Here is a 16,296-nt window from a genome sequence, read left to right as displayed (position 1 = left end):
GTTGCTCCACTTTTTTGGTTTGATTCCTGTCTTTAAGTTTGGTGTAGGTTTTTCTTTTGTTTTCCTCTTCTTGGGCAGATTTAGTGGGTCTCATGGTGGGTGTCTTTTAGGTCCCAGTTGTTGTTACTTGTCAATTTTCAGTGGACACTGAGAGCAAAACTGCAACATTATGTTATAATGCTTTTATTGGATCAAATGGTTGTTTTATGCAACAGAATAGAGGGTTCTTAGAACTATTGTGTCTGTGTTCTACTGAGGATGGGCCTCTGGGAGAAAACACTGACAGGAGATTTACAATGTCTTTTGGGTGATAAAACCTAAAGAGACCACATTCCAGAGCATGAGTTAATGTTTCTGTTCTATATGGTACCAGGGAGAGATGACCCCAGGGCCAGACCCTGGTCTCTACACAAAGAGTACTGTTTTTACAGCAGATACTGTCTGCTGAGAATTATAAGTATATTTCATACAAATCTTAACCTTGTGACCCGTTCTATACATCTGTTGTTGGTCATGTAGGTTGAAAGGGGTGTATCTTGGCTGTAAAAGACCTTTGTACTTTTGTCTCGTGGCTCTCAACGAATCATCTGGGGGGGATTTGTTGACCAGCCATCATTATCGTAGAGCACTCAATTGATTCACTTTATATGTGTGCGTTGTATTGACCTGCTCCCTTATTAATAAGTGAATAAAGATTTAGTTTAAGAATAACTCTGACTTGTGTGATAAGTTTGTCTCAGTTGATATGAAAGAAATTAACCACATTTGGGGATGTTAATCTTCACTTGGTGACCGCTCGTGACGACCTGGGTAAATGGTGCACGAGGGATCCTTCTAACTTGGGATCTCAGGGAGACCACACTTCGGGAATGGAGCAGAGGCAGTGAGCCGAGTCGATACAAAATCTCAAACCTTTTTTTTTTTTTTTTAAAGAGGTGAGGGAAACACGCAAAGTGTAGTAGTTAGAAAAGCCTCGTAGGCTCTGAGTGTGTATTCCTGTGTGAGACCTTGGAGGTGTAAACAGGGCCCAGTCAGGAGGCTCTGAGTGTGTATTCCTGTGTGGAGGTGTAAACAGGGCCCAGTCAGGAGGCTCTGAGTGTGTATTCCTGTGTGGAGGTGTAGACAGGGCCCAGTCAGGAGGCTCTGAGTGTGTATTCCTGTATTTTCCCAGTATGGGAGGAGTTGCTAGATTTATTGAATAAACCTTTTTCCATAAAGTTAGTGAACCAAGGTGGCTGACTAGCTGTTGATGTTGAAGAAGCGTCCCGTCCACTAGATTAGACGTCTCAGTGGCAAAATCACCTGAAAGACGCACTTCGCCATCTGCTGACTGGAGTTGGTATCGCAGTTGAGAAAATACTTTCAGACAAAAAGCTAAAAAGCGACTGCCCCTAAAAACCAACGACTCCCTTTGAAAACGGGCGATGTGGCGTCAGAAACATTTATTATAGTATAAAAATGTACTGCAAAGTGTAGCTAAACAGAATAACTTTGGTCATACCCAGTCAGCACGTGACGTCCAAGGACGTTGAATTATGGGTGATATCAGGTCTGTCTGTTGTGGCCACTATTTCGCCCCAAAACAGTCATCACAAATTTGGCTTTGTATAACTATGTAAATGTCTCTCGGACAAGGTGACTTTTATCAATATACACTCTAAAAAGTAAAGGTTCCCTGGGGTATCCTTAGGGGTTCTTCAATTTGAATCTGTGGGGGAACCCCTAAGTTATTTGAAGAACCTTTTGTGGGAACCCCTAAAAGTTCTTTGAAGAACCCCTTATCATGGTTCCTCAAAGAACCTTTTGGGGTTCATTTTTTTAACTCCCTGTCCGCCCTCCCTACATTATAAAAACATATTTTAATAATAACAATATTGACAATATTGATTTAAATAATTAATTGTTTATTTAGTGGCACCACAAATGTGAATTCATATTTACCAAACAACTTACCAAACAAAACACATTACAAAATTGCAACATTTCTGCAGACATGTCAGACCATAATAAATAATACATTTACTTTGTATAGTGCTTTTCATGACATTTAAAATATATAAAATAATGATGTACAATAAAAACAACATACAGTAAAAATGAACCATAGGTAAACTAACAATATTGTAGACTTGATGCTAAATACAGATTTTTCAGCTTTAGTGTGTATATCGTATCCACTTAGTTATGTTAGGAAGTTTGCCATCTTTATGACCGGCCCTGGTAACTTCACCCCAACTTCTCTTCTCCCCAGAACACAGTAACTTAACAACATAAGTGTTTTTCTGACATTTTGGGGAAATTTAAGGGAAAATAGAAAATACAGCCGTAGCAGAGCCCCAAGTCCCATGGGGACGTCCTCGAGGGCGTGGATGTTCTCCCCATCAAAGGCCAGCGGGATTTCACTCTCATGGTGAAATGGATTTCCGCCGATGTGCAGTAAAGGAGTGAAGAGCGGTGAAATCTGTGTCAACAAAAGTAAGAAAAGATTAATACACAAACAATTAACAAAGAACATAACAAATGTTCAGCTGTAGTTTTATATAAGCATGCACACCTATGTTTATGAAGAAACAGATGATTGGTGCATAGGCATACCTTGTCACGGACATAAAGGCCACTCGGGTCCTCATTGAAGAGGTAGGGCAAGAGCAGGATCGCTGCTGTGGTCTCCAGTCCTAGTAAAGTAAAGCAATGATCTTACTACACTTGCTAATTTTATTACAAAATACATTAGAGAAAGGGAAGGAATAAGAGCAAATCCCTCTTCTGTATTGTCCTTCAGGGACTGTCAAAATAGCAGGATGATGTCCTCACCCCTGCCTCGCCTCTCTACCTCTGCTAGTCCTTGAATTATATTTTTGTCTATATCCATTCCATGGACTTGATTCATTTCTGAGAAGATCTGAAAAGATCATTTGTACACATTTGTATGCTAATAGATTTCAGTTTGTATTGACTGCTATGTAGGTTAAATGTACACTTCAAATGCAGCTGTCCTACAACAAATCTGTACCTTCTTCTGGATCCCAATTGCATTGTGTCCATGTTCTGTCCAATACGAATTTCAAGAGAAGAGAAAATGAGTCAAAGAATAGTCTTACAAGCATTAAAACATATATATATTTATTAAATAAATATTGAATGATAAATGGCATCGACATACAATGTAATGTAAAATAGAAGAACATATTGGAGAAAGCACTAGCCAATACAGTACTGCCATACAGTAACAGTACTGCCATACAGGCCTAATATCACATTTCAAGATATCTTTGTACACAAATTGTTCAATATTTTATCAGGCTGACTTGAAAGATTATACGCAACATTTTGCTGCGTGGCAATACTGTGTTTGGACTCTGAAGGGCATTTATACAAAAGAGGTAGTCTAGACACTGTATTAATACCATTATGCATTTGAATCCCATCTACAGCTACCATCTAAGATATTAATTTCCCTCCACAAGGGGGCGGACATGTAACGTTTCCAAAATGGGATAGTATTGTACATGTAACGTTTCCAAAATGGGATAGTATTGTCCATGTAACTTTATGCCCCCTTGTGAGTTAATAGTATTGCATGCTGTAGCAGGCTATATAAAGAGGAAGACCTCCATTGACGATTCAGTTCGTTGTAACATCTCGTCTGGACAGGTCACCGTCCTTAGTTAGTTAGTTAACGTTAGCTAGTTCATTATCACAAAAGTGAGAACTTCTCTAGATTGGAAACTTACGTTAATGAGTGTAAAGCCATGTTGGCTTTATGGAAACGATATACAATATATGGGAAAGAATATAGTTTAGGGAAATAATCCAAACCTAGTTGTGCCTAGTTAGGACATAACGTTAGCTAGCTAGATAACGGTACTGTACTGTAGCTCATACAACGCCGACGTTCAAACCCGGCTTTCTAATATTTACGGTAATTAGCTATAGTAACGTTATGGAAGATATTCACAGAAAACCATCTTTGTCTTTGTTATTCATTAGTATGTTATATTATTATATATTAATTATTTAGAGACATATTCAGAGCCAAACATCAACCCAACTTAACCTTTTTAACTGTTGTCGCATCCAAACTTGTCACCATCGTTTTCAGTTGTAATTGCGAAGTTCCCGGAAGAAGTCCAGCAACAACGGAGGTTCCTCGATGAACCCACCTTCTAACAAGTTCTTTGAGGAACCGTTTGGGGCTGTTTTTCATTGACCAAGAACCCTACGGTTCTTAGGGGATCTGAGAACAACTCCAGTTGAACCCTTCATTTTTAGAGTTGTAGTCGGCTCTATTTACTCTCAGATTCAAACATGATGATTCGCATCAACGATCAAGTCAGCTGCTGCTGCTCCAATACAGTATGAGGTGAGACGGTGAACTGATGTTGAACTGGGCAGTCAGCTGCTGCTGCTCCAATACAGTATGAGGTGAGACGGTGAACTGATGTTGAACCGGGCAGTCAGCTGCTGCTGCTCCAATACAGTATGAGGTGAGACTGTGAACTGATGTTGAACCGGGCAGTCAGCTGCTGCTGCTCCAATACAGTATATATATAATATACCCCTCAATAGTGAGGGGTGTGTCATAATGATTAAGTTAATAAAAATGTATTAGTGAAACTGTTAAAAAATAGTATATGGCAAATTAAATATATTACGCTATTGTTATCATATAGAAACATCATGGAATATTGTACATCATATTAGCATCAACATACATTATTGTTTCATTCAATTTCACATAATAAGGATATTTCATATTTTCAAGTTCAGAAATCAGAACCCATCACCTGCTATGTAAAAGAGACTGAAGAAGGCACAATGGTCAATACCTACCCTAACCCCTAACCATAACCCCTAACCTTAACCATTTTAAATGTCAACTTCAATGGGCTAGGGACATCCCAAGGATGTATCTCTACCTGAAAATTGACTAGTAACAACAACTGGGACCGAAAAAGACACCCACCATGAGACCCACTAAATCTGCCCAAGAAGAGGCAAGCAAAAGAAAAACCCACAACAAACTTAAAGACAGGAACCAAAAAGGTGAATTTCAGATGTTCACTGCTTGTATTGATGAAGGAGTGGAATCGATGAAGTTCCTCTGCTGTCCCCTGGAATAGAAAGAACACGTCATCAATGTAGACTTTTACAGAGCCTGATGAGGTGCTAGAATGGATTGTTAGGGCTGACAATCACATTCTTCTCTAACAACCCCACATACAGATAGGGATAATTAGATGCTATTTTTTAAACTACAATGACCATAATGACCTGAGCGCCTACTTGTCTTTGTGTTTCTTTTACACCTGCTACGTAAAAGAGACGGAAGAATGCACAATGGTCAATGTTATCTGATATCCTTGGGACATCCCTAGCCTAAACCCTAACCTTAACCATTTTAAATGTCAACTTCAATGGGCTAGGGATGTCCCAAGGATGTATCGCTACCTGAAAATACACAATCAAAGTGATTGATAGTTGGGATTCAGCAGTCATAAAGCCTTATTTACTTTAATGAACTACTATAATAGTGATTTTGTCAGACAGCAGCTCTACACTTTATTGACTGACTGATCCATTCATCCTTCCATCCCTCCTCAGCCTTCCTCTCCTCTGAAGACCCAGTGAGGGTGGAGCTCAGTCAGAGAGCTGTTGAGGGACTGGTTAGGAAGAACACTTCTACAGCCAGAGAGGTGAGAGGTCACACATGGTTTAGATGGTAAATATTTTTGTCCCCTTAGTGGTTCATCACGTAAGCAAAAGGGAATATGTTCCATCATCTGTGTTTATTTACATTAGTGCAAATTGTCCACTGATATTGGTGTAATTTCTCACCCCTTTTCGCTGTATGAAAGTTAATTTCCCCCCAAGCACACACATTTGTTCTTTGATATTATGAAGGTAATTTGTGTCAAATGTACTTTTCCCCACTCATTCACCCCATCTCTTCACATTGCTTATTTATATTCAGTGGCCTGACTGCATCCAGACTATGTCAAAGGCCCATCCTGGTAGATCTGAACCGAATGCAGCTTGGAGTGATCAGATGACAGAAGTCACATTTAGGTGCCAGGTGTAACTGAGGCTATAGATGCTCCACATCCATTACTTTGAGTGTTTTATATAATATGACTAAATGTGTTTCTTTCTGTGTTGCAGGGGCAGTCAAGAAATGGAACAGCAAGGCCACAGAACATGACATAAGCAGAGCTGTGGGAGACCACCTCAAGCCCCTGGTAAAGCCGGGGGTGGTGTTTACCACTCCACCACGCCTTCAGCAGGCTGGAAAAGTGGGATTGATACTGATTTTCATACTAAGATGGACCAAGAGTCTGTTGATTGGTCAGTCATTGGGTTCATTTGTTGAAATCAAATCAAGCTTTATTTATACAGCACATTTCAGACATGGATGCAACACAATGGCTTCACAGGAGAAAACAATGAAAATATACAGAAATATTTAGTACACAAAAATAACAGCATAGAAAAAACAGAAGATTAACAACTGAAAGACCAATGAGCATTCTAAGGAAATGCCATTGATTAAAACACTAATTGGATGAAATATCCAACCCAAAATATAAGCTTGTTTTTTTTAGGAGTGGTTCTGATAGACACTATGGGGGTGTCCACTGAAAGTTGACTCGTAACAACAACTGGGACCTAAAAGACACCCACCATGAGACCCACTAAATCTGCCCAAGAAGAGGCAAACTAAAGAAAATCCCACACCAAACTTACAGACAGGAAGCAAACCAAAAAGGTGGAGCAACTAAAGATGTTGACTCTCCACATCTATCAAGACACCTGGAACACTGGGCCAGACACTCTTAAATAGAACCTGGACCAGCTCAGGTGAAACACCTTCCCACTAACGAGATGGACAAGCCAGCACAGGTGTAACACATACTGACTAACGAGGTGACACCAATCAGTGCATTCTACGTGCTAACGCGCTATAAGTGCTAACGAGCTATACGAGCTAAAGTCCAACCTCAAAACATACATGGAAAAACCAAAGCCTGTAACACCTTACCCCTTAAGACAAATATCCTATTTTTTGTTGGACAACTTTGCTCACCCCCAACAGAAAACTTCCATTTCACATAATCAACCACAATACTTCTACAATATAAACCTAGTGTCTGCTGGCTGTCAACATTTAAAAACAAGAAAAAACAAGTATTTCTAAATAATAATATACAATCGTATTATTTTTTAAATCCTTTTTCTTTCAATAGAATCCTAAAACCCACTCGCTTCTAGAACTCTCGTCCCCTTGGAACGAGCCCAAACAAAACGCGTCTCCAATACGGAAAAACGTGCAGTCAAAATAAATTGTGATCCATGGCAACGCACTGGCTAAACGCAAAACTTGTTGACTGCCCACCCTGGAGAAAATCAGCAACCAACTCCTGCAATATCCGTAGTAACTTTCCACCTTACTTCTCTCTCTCTTTTCAGGGTTCACTCGATAGGCATGTTGTTGGATCGGGCCCAGTCCCCAATGTCATGCATTTGGGTTAGCACATCTGAGAATGAACCCTGATATTCTAAAAGCAGGGCAACATTGTCAATATAATTGTACCGAAAAATGGTCAGCTGGTTGCATAAATAATTATGATTACTAAATGTTACATGAATTGTAAATATGAAAATCAAAACCAAATGTTCACCCCTTTGTTAATATCTATTGGCAATATTTCACTTAAGGGTGAGGCATGGAATAATAAAACATGTATCTTTTGTCAGGCTGAATGTTTGAAGAATGAGTAGTTGATTTGAGTCATGCTTCTTCAGTAGTGCAATAAAGACAATTAGCATTTGAATGTTGTCAAGAAATACTGGAGTGATGTCAGATTGTTAATAAAATTGATTATAGACCAATTTATTATACTGCTTTCATGTGTGTATATACACAAACATCTGCAACAATTAAGATATTACATGTATTTTTTTAAACAAGCAGCTTTTTCAACTTGTAGAAAACAGCTAGCTACATTTTGAAGTGCTGCATTTTGATTAAAGTGGGTCACCAACGCAGTAAGTGTAACACAGCTCTTTTTTTGTTAGTCACTTTTTGTTAAATAATACTCTTTCAATTCAGAGCCTGGATTTTCCCCTGATGCTAATATCCATATCACGCTGCAATCAATTGAACAGGGCAAAGGATAAGGTAGAACATCATTAAAATACTCCTACTACAATGTTAAAACATTCTACATTGTGACATCATTAAAATACTCCATCTACAATGTTAAAACATTCTACATTGTGACATCATTAAAATACTCCTTCTACAAAGTTAAAACATTCTACATTGTGACATCATTAAAATACTCCTACTACAATGTTAAAACATTCTACATTGTGACATTATTTCATTGATATCATGAAACAACTCCTTCATGTATTTTCTGATGTTTGATCAGAGATCTTTTACTAGAGTATCTCTTGTCACATTGATTACAGCTATGAGGTTTCTCTCCTGTGTGTGTTCTCTGGTGTCGAATCAGATGGCTTGATGTAGTAAAACTCTTCCCACATTGATCACAGCTACAAGGTTTCTCTCCTGTGTGTGTTCTCTGGTGTGTAGTCAGAGAGCTTGATGTAGTAAAACTCATCCCACATTGATCACAGCTATAAGGTTTCTCTCCTGTGTGTGTTCTCTGGTGTATAGTCAGATTCCTAGATGAAACAAAACTCTTCCCACATTGATTACAGCTATGAGGTTTCTCTCCTGTGTGTGTTCTCTGGTGTGAAGTCAGAGAGCTAGATATAGTAAAACTCTTCCCACATTGATCACAGCTATAAGGTTTCTCTCCTGTGTGTGTTCTTTGGTGTGAAGTAAGAGAGCTAGATATAGTAAAACTCTTCCCACATTGATCACAGCTATAAGGTTTCTCTCCTGTGTGTGTTCTCTGGTGTATTTTAAGTTCTGATGGAGATGTGCAACCTTTCCCACAGTCAGAGCAGCAATGAGATTTCTTCCCTGTGGTTCTCTGCTGGTGTTTCGACGTGGAGAGACTCTTCTCTGCCTCGTCAGCATCATGAGGTTGTTGAGGCTCCCCAGAGGAGAGCCTGGTCCAGGTTCCACGATAGTCACATCTCTCTCCTGTGTGAACAACAAGTCAGACAGATGGTTTAAGGCCCACAACAGCAGAAATCCACTGTAAAAGGTGATGTGTAGCCATGATGTTGTACAAACAATGACGTCTGTAATGAATGTTCATTATTTGACATTTGTCTTAAGATTGTCAAGTGAACAACAATAGTCATATAACGTGTAAGGTAACTTATTTGAAAAGTCAATACTTTATTGCATTGCTCAACATTTGTCATAATTATTTAAAGCAGTTCATTTGTATCCGCTCTCTCGTTGGACTTCGGCTGCATATTTTCCGCCATTTTCTTCAAATCTGAAAACGTTGAAGCCACGCCCATTTCCTGAAGAATTGCATTATGTGCCCTAAAGTACTGCGTGTATACATCATTTTTTGGCGAATTTAGTACGACATCCGGGAACTTTTGGCATACTAACTATATCATACTATGACCAATAAGCATACGATATATTCAATTTACTTCACAAATAGTACGTTTAGTATGAGTATTCTAACACAGCTCAGGACTCTGGGCAGCCATTTTGTTTGTTTAAAAACTAGGTTGTCCCTTTAAAAAAGCGACACAACAATCAATCAACCAACCAATCTGCAGTTCAACCAATAACAAAGCTGTAATTCCACCACTGTTTTGGTAATACGATGATGGATGGGGCTGGAGAAATGTAACTAGTCTCAAATTCATAGACAGACCTATGGATGAAAGGACTGACCATCCATGGTATCAACATTATAGTTTTAACCATGTTGAGGCTATACAGTGTTGATTTACATTGTTTCTAAACATTGGAGTAAAAAAAGCTTATTTGGGGTTCTGATGGGGTCCAACAGTTGAACTAAGCTCATGAGGCATGTGTTATATTCTTCAAGAATCAATGGCTATAAAAATATATAATATATATATATAAATACATAATTTTAATGTCAAAATATGGATGTAGCAATTGCAGATTTCTGCTTTTACACCAAGCATCAGTTCAACAACCACAGAGTTTGTGCTTCTGTTAAGACAGTACTTACATTCATCGGCAGTCTCCTCTTCTTTCACTGAAACTTCGTCATCCTCCTCTTTCACTCTGAACGCGTCTTCCTCTTCTTTAACTGAAACGTCTTTCTCTTCTTCTTTCAGGGTAACAGGCTCCTCTTCTACTTGTTTTTGTATTGTAATAGCCACCTCTTTTGCGAGAGCTTCTTTCTCCATCCAGCAGACCTTCTCTTCTTCAACAGGAACGGAGTTAAGTTTGAGACTGGAGCTATGAGGCCTGTACTGAAGTCGCTAAGCGGTATTATTCAAAGCAGTGTCAATTTATCAGCAGCACGTGATCAATGACGTCTGAAGAATCATTTCGTCGAACACCTGATTGGTTTGGTATTGGGCTCGTTCGACATTGCAGCCGACAGTGCAGGTGGCTGCTGACTGCTGACTGACTAATTTACAAATCACCTTGCATCATAAATAACTACTCATTATTATTTATAAATCAGTCAGCCAGTCACCGTTTTACCCACAACGCAGCATGGATTTGATGCTCTCGAACACGGCCAGTGGTTTAATATATGACATAAAGGCTATGCTGCTACGGCGTGTGACTTCATCTATAAAAATGTGGCTGTTCTAAATTCTGTGTCGCTCAAAGCCTTGAGTAATGAACCGATTTCTTTTGACACAATTGGCTGGAAAGAGCCAATGCGTCAGGAAGCTTTGTTTCCCCATCACTACTTTTCAGCATGTTTTCTGTGAATTAGACTATGGGAGTTTTGTAACTTTTTCCACCTTGGCTTACTGTTAGTTGGGTTCTGACTGGTCTCCGGTAGTTGGTCTCGCTGACCATAACCGTACTAGTTGGCTACGGTGGCTAATGCTAGTTTAGGGAGTTTTTCCTAGCCACCGTGCTTCTACACCTGCATTGCTTCCTGTTTGGGGTTTTAGGCTGGGTTTCTGTACAGCACTTCGAGATATTAGCTGATGTACGAAGGGCTATATAAAGTATACTTGATTGATTTGATTTAGTTGGCTAAATAGCTAACGTTGGCTGGTTGGCTAAGATAACTGCATATAGCTAATGTTAGCTGGCTGGCAAAGATAACTGCATATAGCTAATGTTAGCTGGCTGGCTAAGATAACTGCATATAGCTAACACTCTTTGATATTTGGTTAGATGGTGTTATGTATTTCCAAAACGTTGGTTTACTTTAATCACTCAAGTCATGAGTGCAAATGATTGGTTTAATTTAAAGTTATACATTTTAAGTTATTTCTGTTGTAGTATACATCATAGGGAATAGGCTGGTCCTCCATATTACTCCACACCTGACTTTGGCATTCTTCTAAATTCTGATTGGTTTAATGTAATAACTCCAAAAATAGAACTGTGAGGTGTTATTTTGCATTGGAAATGTTTTAATATTTTATTTTATTTTTTCTAAACAATACAAAACATACACATACAAACAACATCATAGAAACATTATTAACTACATCACACCTGCCCAGACCCACTAGAACACACCCCCATCTCCATTAACTACATCACACCTGCCCAGACCCACTAGAACACACCTCCATCTCCATTAACTACATCACACCTGCCCAGACCCACTAGAACACACCTCCATCTCCATTAACTACATCACACCTGCCCAGACCCACTAGAACACACCTCCTTCTCTATTAACTACATCACACCTGCCCAGACCCACTAGAACACATCTCCATTAACTACATCACACCTGCCCAGACACACTAGAACACAGCCCCATCTCCATTAACTACATCACACCTGCCCAGACCCACTAGAACACACCCCCATCTCCATTAACTACATCACACCTGCCCAGACCCACTAGAACACACCCCCATCTCCATTAACTGCAACACACCTGCCCAGACCCACTAGAACACACCTCCATCTCCATTAACTACATCACACCTGCCCAGACCCACTAGAACACACCTCCATCTACATTAACTACATCACACCTGCCCAGACCCACTAGAACACACCTCCATCTCCATTAACTACATCACACCTGCCCAGACCCACTAGAACACACCTCCATCTCCATTAACTACATCACACCTGCCCAGACCCACTAGAACACAGCCAGCGCCCGCATCAGCACCATTTTATTTCTCTCTGTCACTTTCAACTTTTAGATAATAAAGCATTTGACCTTTCTATTGAATTAACAACAGGGGATTGGTTGATTTCCAGGTTTAATTAAGTATAATATTTAAGATGATTTATGAGAAAAGTATCGTCCAACTCTGGGGTATCTCACTGCACCCTCAAATGTCATGTTTTGAAATATACAGACAGACAGATTAAAAGTAATTTTACATTGTATAACTGTACTTCTGACAGCCAACTTTCTAACGCCGCCCATAACTTTATGACATCATAACATTCCCAGAAGGATTATTGAGTCATTGTTAGTTTTACACTGAAGACATGACTCTGCCGTTGTGCTGTAGAATTTGTGAATTTTGTCTCTTGTATAATAATGGACTATCATTTGTCCCAACATCACAGGCCACAGACTTTGATGCAGTTAAAGACTTCCAACTTCCAAGACTTCCTCAGTTAAAGACTTCAACTGAGTTTTTTTAATGGTGTTTCTCCCTGTGCACCTGCCAATGTAAATCCTTTGAACGAGACAAGTTACCAGACAGGGCATATTGCTAATGTTCTTCCCATTAAAAACCTGAATGACAATTAACTTGTGGGCAGTTGTGGTGATGACGTCCTATTCGATGACGTCGTCCATCGGGATTCCCCAAAAAAGAAGACGCTCTGGATTGATCACTGGAGTCCGATGTGAAGGAGGAGGTTGATCATCAGGAGTCAGATGTGAAGGAGGAGGTTGATTATCAGGAGTCAGATGTGAAGGAGGAAGTTGATCATCAGGAGTCAGATGTGAAGGAGGAGGTTGATCATCAGTGAACCTCTAGGATTGTGGCTGGGCAGGCGTTTCCACTTTCAGCTTGGTCATATATTTTGATACAGTGAAACTATGTTATATATTTGTACCTCCTGTTTCATGAAGTGATGTCACTAAGTACTGCTCCTATATATACAATGCATTCGGAAAGCATTCAGACCCCTTCACTTTTTCCACATTTTGTTACGTTACAGCCTTATTCTAAAAAATTTTTTTTTTTAAATTCCTCATCAATCTACACAACACCCAATAATGACATCACAATACCCCATAAGACATCACCTTGCCCCATAATGACATCACAATACCCCATAATGACAAAGCAAAAACAGGTAAAAAATTAGATTTTCTTTAAAAAACAAGGACATTTCTAAGTGACCCCAAACTTTTGAATGGTAGTGTACATCTACATGATGTATTGTTACACCATGTAGGAGCAGTATAGACCTAGTCTGTTCATTATATACATCTACATGATGTATTGTTACACCATGTAGGAGCAGTATAGTCTAGTCTGGCCCAGGAGTGTGAAGGTGAACGGAAAGGCTCTGGAGCAACGAACCGCCCTTGCTGTCTCTGCCAGGCCGGTTCCCCTCTCTCCACTGGGATTCTCTGCCTCTAACCCTGTTACAGGGGCTGAGTCACTGGCTTGCTGGTGCTCTTTCATGCCGTCCCTAGGAGGGGTGCGTCACTTGAGTGGGTTGAGTTACTGACGTGATCTTCCTGTCTGGGTTGGCGCCCCCCCTTGGTTTGTGCTGTGGTGGAGACCTTTGTGGGCTATACTCGGCCTTGTCTCAGGATTTTAAGTTGGTGGTTGAGGATTTCCCTCTAGTGGTGCGGGGGCTGTGCTTTGGCAAAGTGGGTGGGGTTATATCCTTCCTATTTGGCCCTGTCCGGGGGTTTCTTCGGATGGGGCCACAGTGTCTCCTGACCGCTCCTGTCTCAGCCTCCAGTATTTATGCTGCAGTAGTTTGTGTCGGGGGGCTAGGGTCAGTTGGTTACCTGGAGTACTTCTCCTGTCTTATCCAGTGTCCTGTGTGAATTTAAGTATGCTCTCTCTAATTCTCTCGTTCTCTCTGAGAACCTGAGCCCTAGGACCATACGTCAGGACTACCGGGCATGATGACACCTTGCTGTCCCCAGTCCGCCTGGCCTTGCTGCTATTCCAGTTTCAACTGTTCTGCCTGCGGTTACGGAACCCCTACCTGTCCCAGACCTGCTGTTTTCAACTCTTAATGATCGGCTATGAAAAGCCAACAGATTTATTCCTGATTATTATTTGACCATGCTTGTCATTTATGAACATTTTGAAAATCTTGGCTCTCTCTAATTTTCTCCTTCTCTCTTTCTTTCTCTCGGAGGACCTGAGCCCTAGGACCATACGTCGGGACTACCGGCCGTGGTGACTCCTTGCTGTCCCCAGTCCGCCTGGCCTTGCTGCTATTCCAGTTTCAACTGTTCTGCCTGCGGTTATGGAACCCCTACCTGTCCCAGACCTGCTGTTTTCAACTCTTAATGATCGGCAATGAAAAGCCAACTGAGATTTATTCCTGATTATTATTTGACCATGCTTGTCATTTATGGAAATTTTGAAAATCTTGGCTCTCTCTAATTTTCTCCTTCTCTCTTTCTTTCTCTCGGAGGACCTGGGCCCTAGGACCATGCGTCGGGACTGCCGCCCGTGGTGACTCCTTGCTGTCCCCAGTCCGCCTGGCCTTGCTGCTATTCCAGTTTCAGCTGTTCTGCCTGCGGTTATGGAACCGCCACCTGTCCCAGACCTGTTGTTTTTCAACTCTTGATGATCGGCTATGAAAAGCCAACTGAAAATTATTCATGATTATTATTTGACCATGCTTGTCACTTATGAACATTTTTGAACATCTTGGCATAGTTCTGTTATAATCTCCACCCGGCACAGCCAGAAGAGGACTGGCCAACACTCATAGCCTGGTTCCTCTCTAGGTTTCTTCCTAGGTTTTGGCCTTTCTAGGGAGTTTTTCCTAGCCACCGTGCTTCTACACCTGCATTACTAGCTGTTTGGGGTTTTAGGCTGGGTGTCTGTACAGCACTTCGAGATATTAGCTGATGTACGAAGGGCTATATAAAATAAAATTGATTGATTGATTGATTGAGTATAGACCTACAGTAGCTTGCTAATTATTTAGATTTAGTTTGACTTAATGTAACTGCCTTAAATGTGCTGTAGTAAACATTTTTTATTCGCACTAATCGATCAACACATTCCTGTCTTTGTATGTCTCAATATAATAGTATTATTTAATTAAATCCATTTACAATAATCTTTGTCTGAAAATAAAATATGATCCTCAACTGCGTTTCCCCTCCAGTCAGCAGACGGCGATGTGCGTCTTTCAGGCGACGCTGCCAGCGTGACGTATAATCTAGGGGACGGTTCTTCATAAACAGCTCTTCAACCACCTCGGTAGCTTGCTAGCCAACATAGCCGAAAGATTCAAGCTATTTATACGATTTCGGTGTATATTAGCTACTGTGTTTTCGACACACTTAGGTCGTATCTACTTGTTAACCTATTTAATATAATATTACGTTATTTTGTATTAGTCAGCTATAGTAGCTGGCTGGTTAAGTTAGCATTAGCCTAGTCGCTAATGATAGCTAGCTAGCTAGCTAACATCCCCGAACATGAGCTCACTAAACATCCCCCCTCCTGTTAAAGAAGAGGAGATCTGCTCGACGGAGAAAGAAGCTCTGGGGCTGAACATTGTCGTGAAAGAGGAGAAGGAAGAGGAGGCTGTTACAGTAAAACAAGAAGTAGAGGTTGAGGCTGTTACCGTGAAAGAAGAAGAGAAAGACGTTTCAGTGAAAGAAGAGGAAGACGCGTTCAGAGTGAAAGAGGAGGAGGTTGTTACAGTAAAAGAAGAGGAAGAGAAAGAGGAGGATAATACTGTCACATTGGAGGAAGAAGAGGAGGAGGGTGTTACAGTAAAAGAAGAGGAGGAAGGGAAAGAGGATAATGCAGTTTTTGGAGTGAAGAAGGAAGGGGAGAATACTGTCACATTGAAAGATGAAGAGGAGGAGATAGGAGATCTGATTAACACCAGTAAGTACCGCCTTAAATTTGTTTTTAACTTTGGATATTTGGAGTTGGCTCGTCAATACCTCTTCAACGGAGGGCCCAGGATGATGACTGATATGTCTAGAATCAGACGACGTAGAGAGCAAGCTACCCCTTGTTTTCTCCGTTCCG

General features: G+C 40.5%; 2 protein-coding genes and 1 long non-coding RNA gene across 3 annotated transcripts in view; 1 reads left to right on the top strand and 2 right to left on the bottom strand.

Annotated features, from left to right (window-relative positions):
- LOC139549388 (zinc finger protein 180-like) overlaps nt 1-16,296 on the bottom strand; it is a 175,557-nt gene that overhangs the window by 29,356 nt on the left and 129,905 nt on the right. The gene's annotated exons all lie outside the window — the stretch shown is intronic.
- Nucleotides 7,864-10,432, bottom strand: LOC139550431 (uncharacterized). Its single transcript, XR_011670037.1, has 2 exons — nt 10,146-10,432; nt 7,864-9,118 (listed from the first exon to the last, which is right to left on the bottom strand). It is a non-coding gene; the product is annotated as an uncharacterized lncRNA (long non-coding RNA).
- The window catches only part of LOC139548200 (zinc finger protein ZFP2-like), a 33,927-nt gene continuing 33,048 nt past the window's right edge, over nt 15,418-16,296 (top strand). The window contains exon 1 of the mRNA XM_071357708.1: nt 15,418-16,149. Coding sequence (XP_071213809.1) covers nt 15,732-16,149 — 418 coding nt within the window. The 5' untranslated portion in view covers nt 15,418-15,731. The remainder of the gene's footprint in view (nt 16,150-16,296) is intronic.

This window comes from Salvelinus alpinus, chromosome 2 (genome assembly GCF_045679555.1).
Source record: "Salvelinus alpinus chromosome 2, SLU_Salpinus.1, whole genome shotgun sequence".
NCBI lineage: Eukaryota > Metazoa > Chordata > Actinopteri > Salmoniformes > Salmonidae > Salvelinus > Salvelinus alpinus.
The sequence above is the reverse complement of the archived record's forward strand: the minus strand, read 5'-3'. Positions and strand labels throughout refer to the sequence as shown.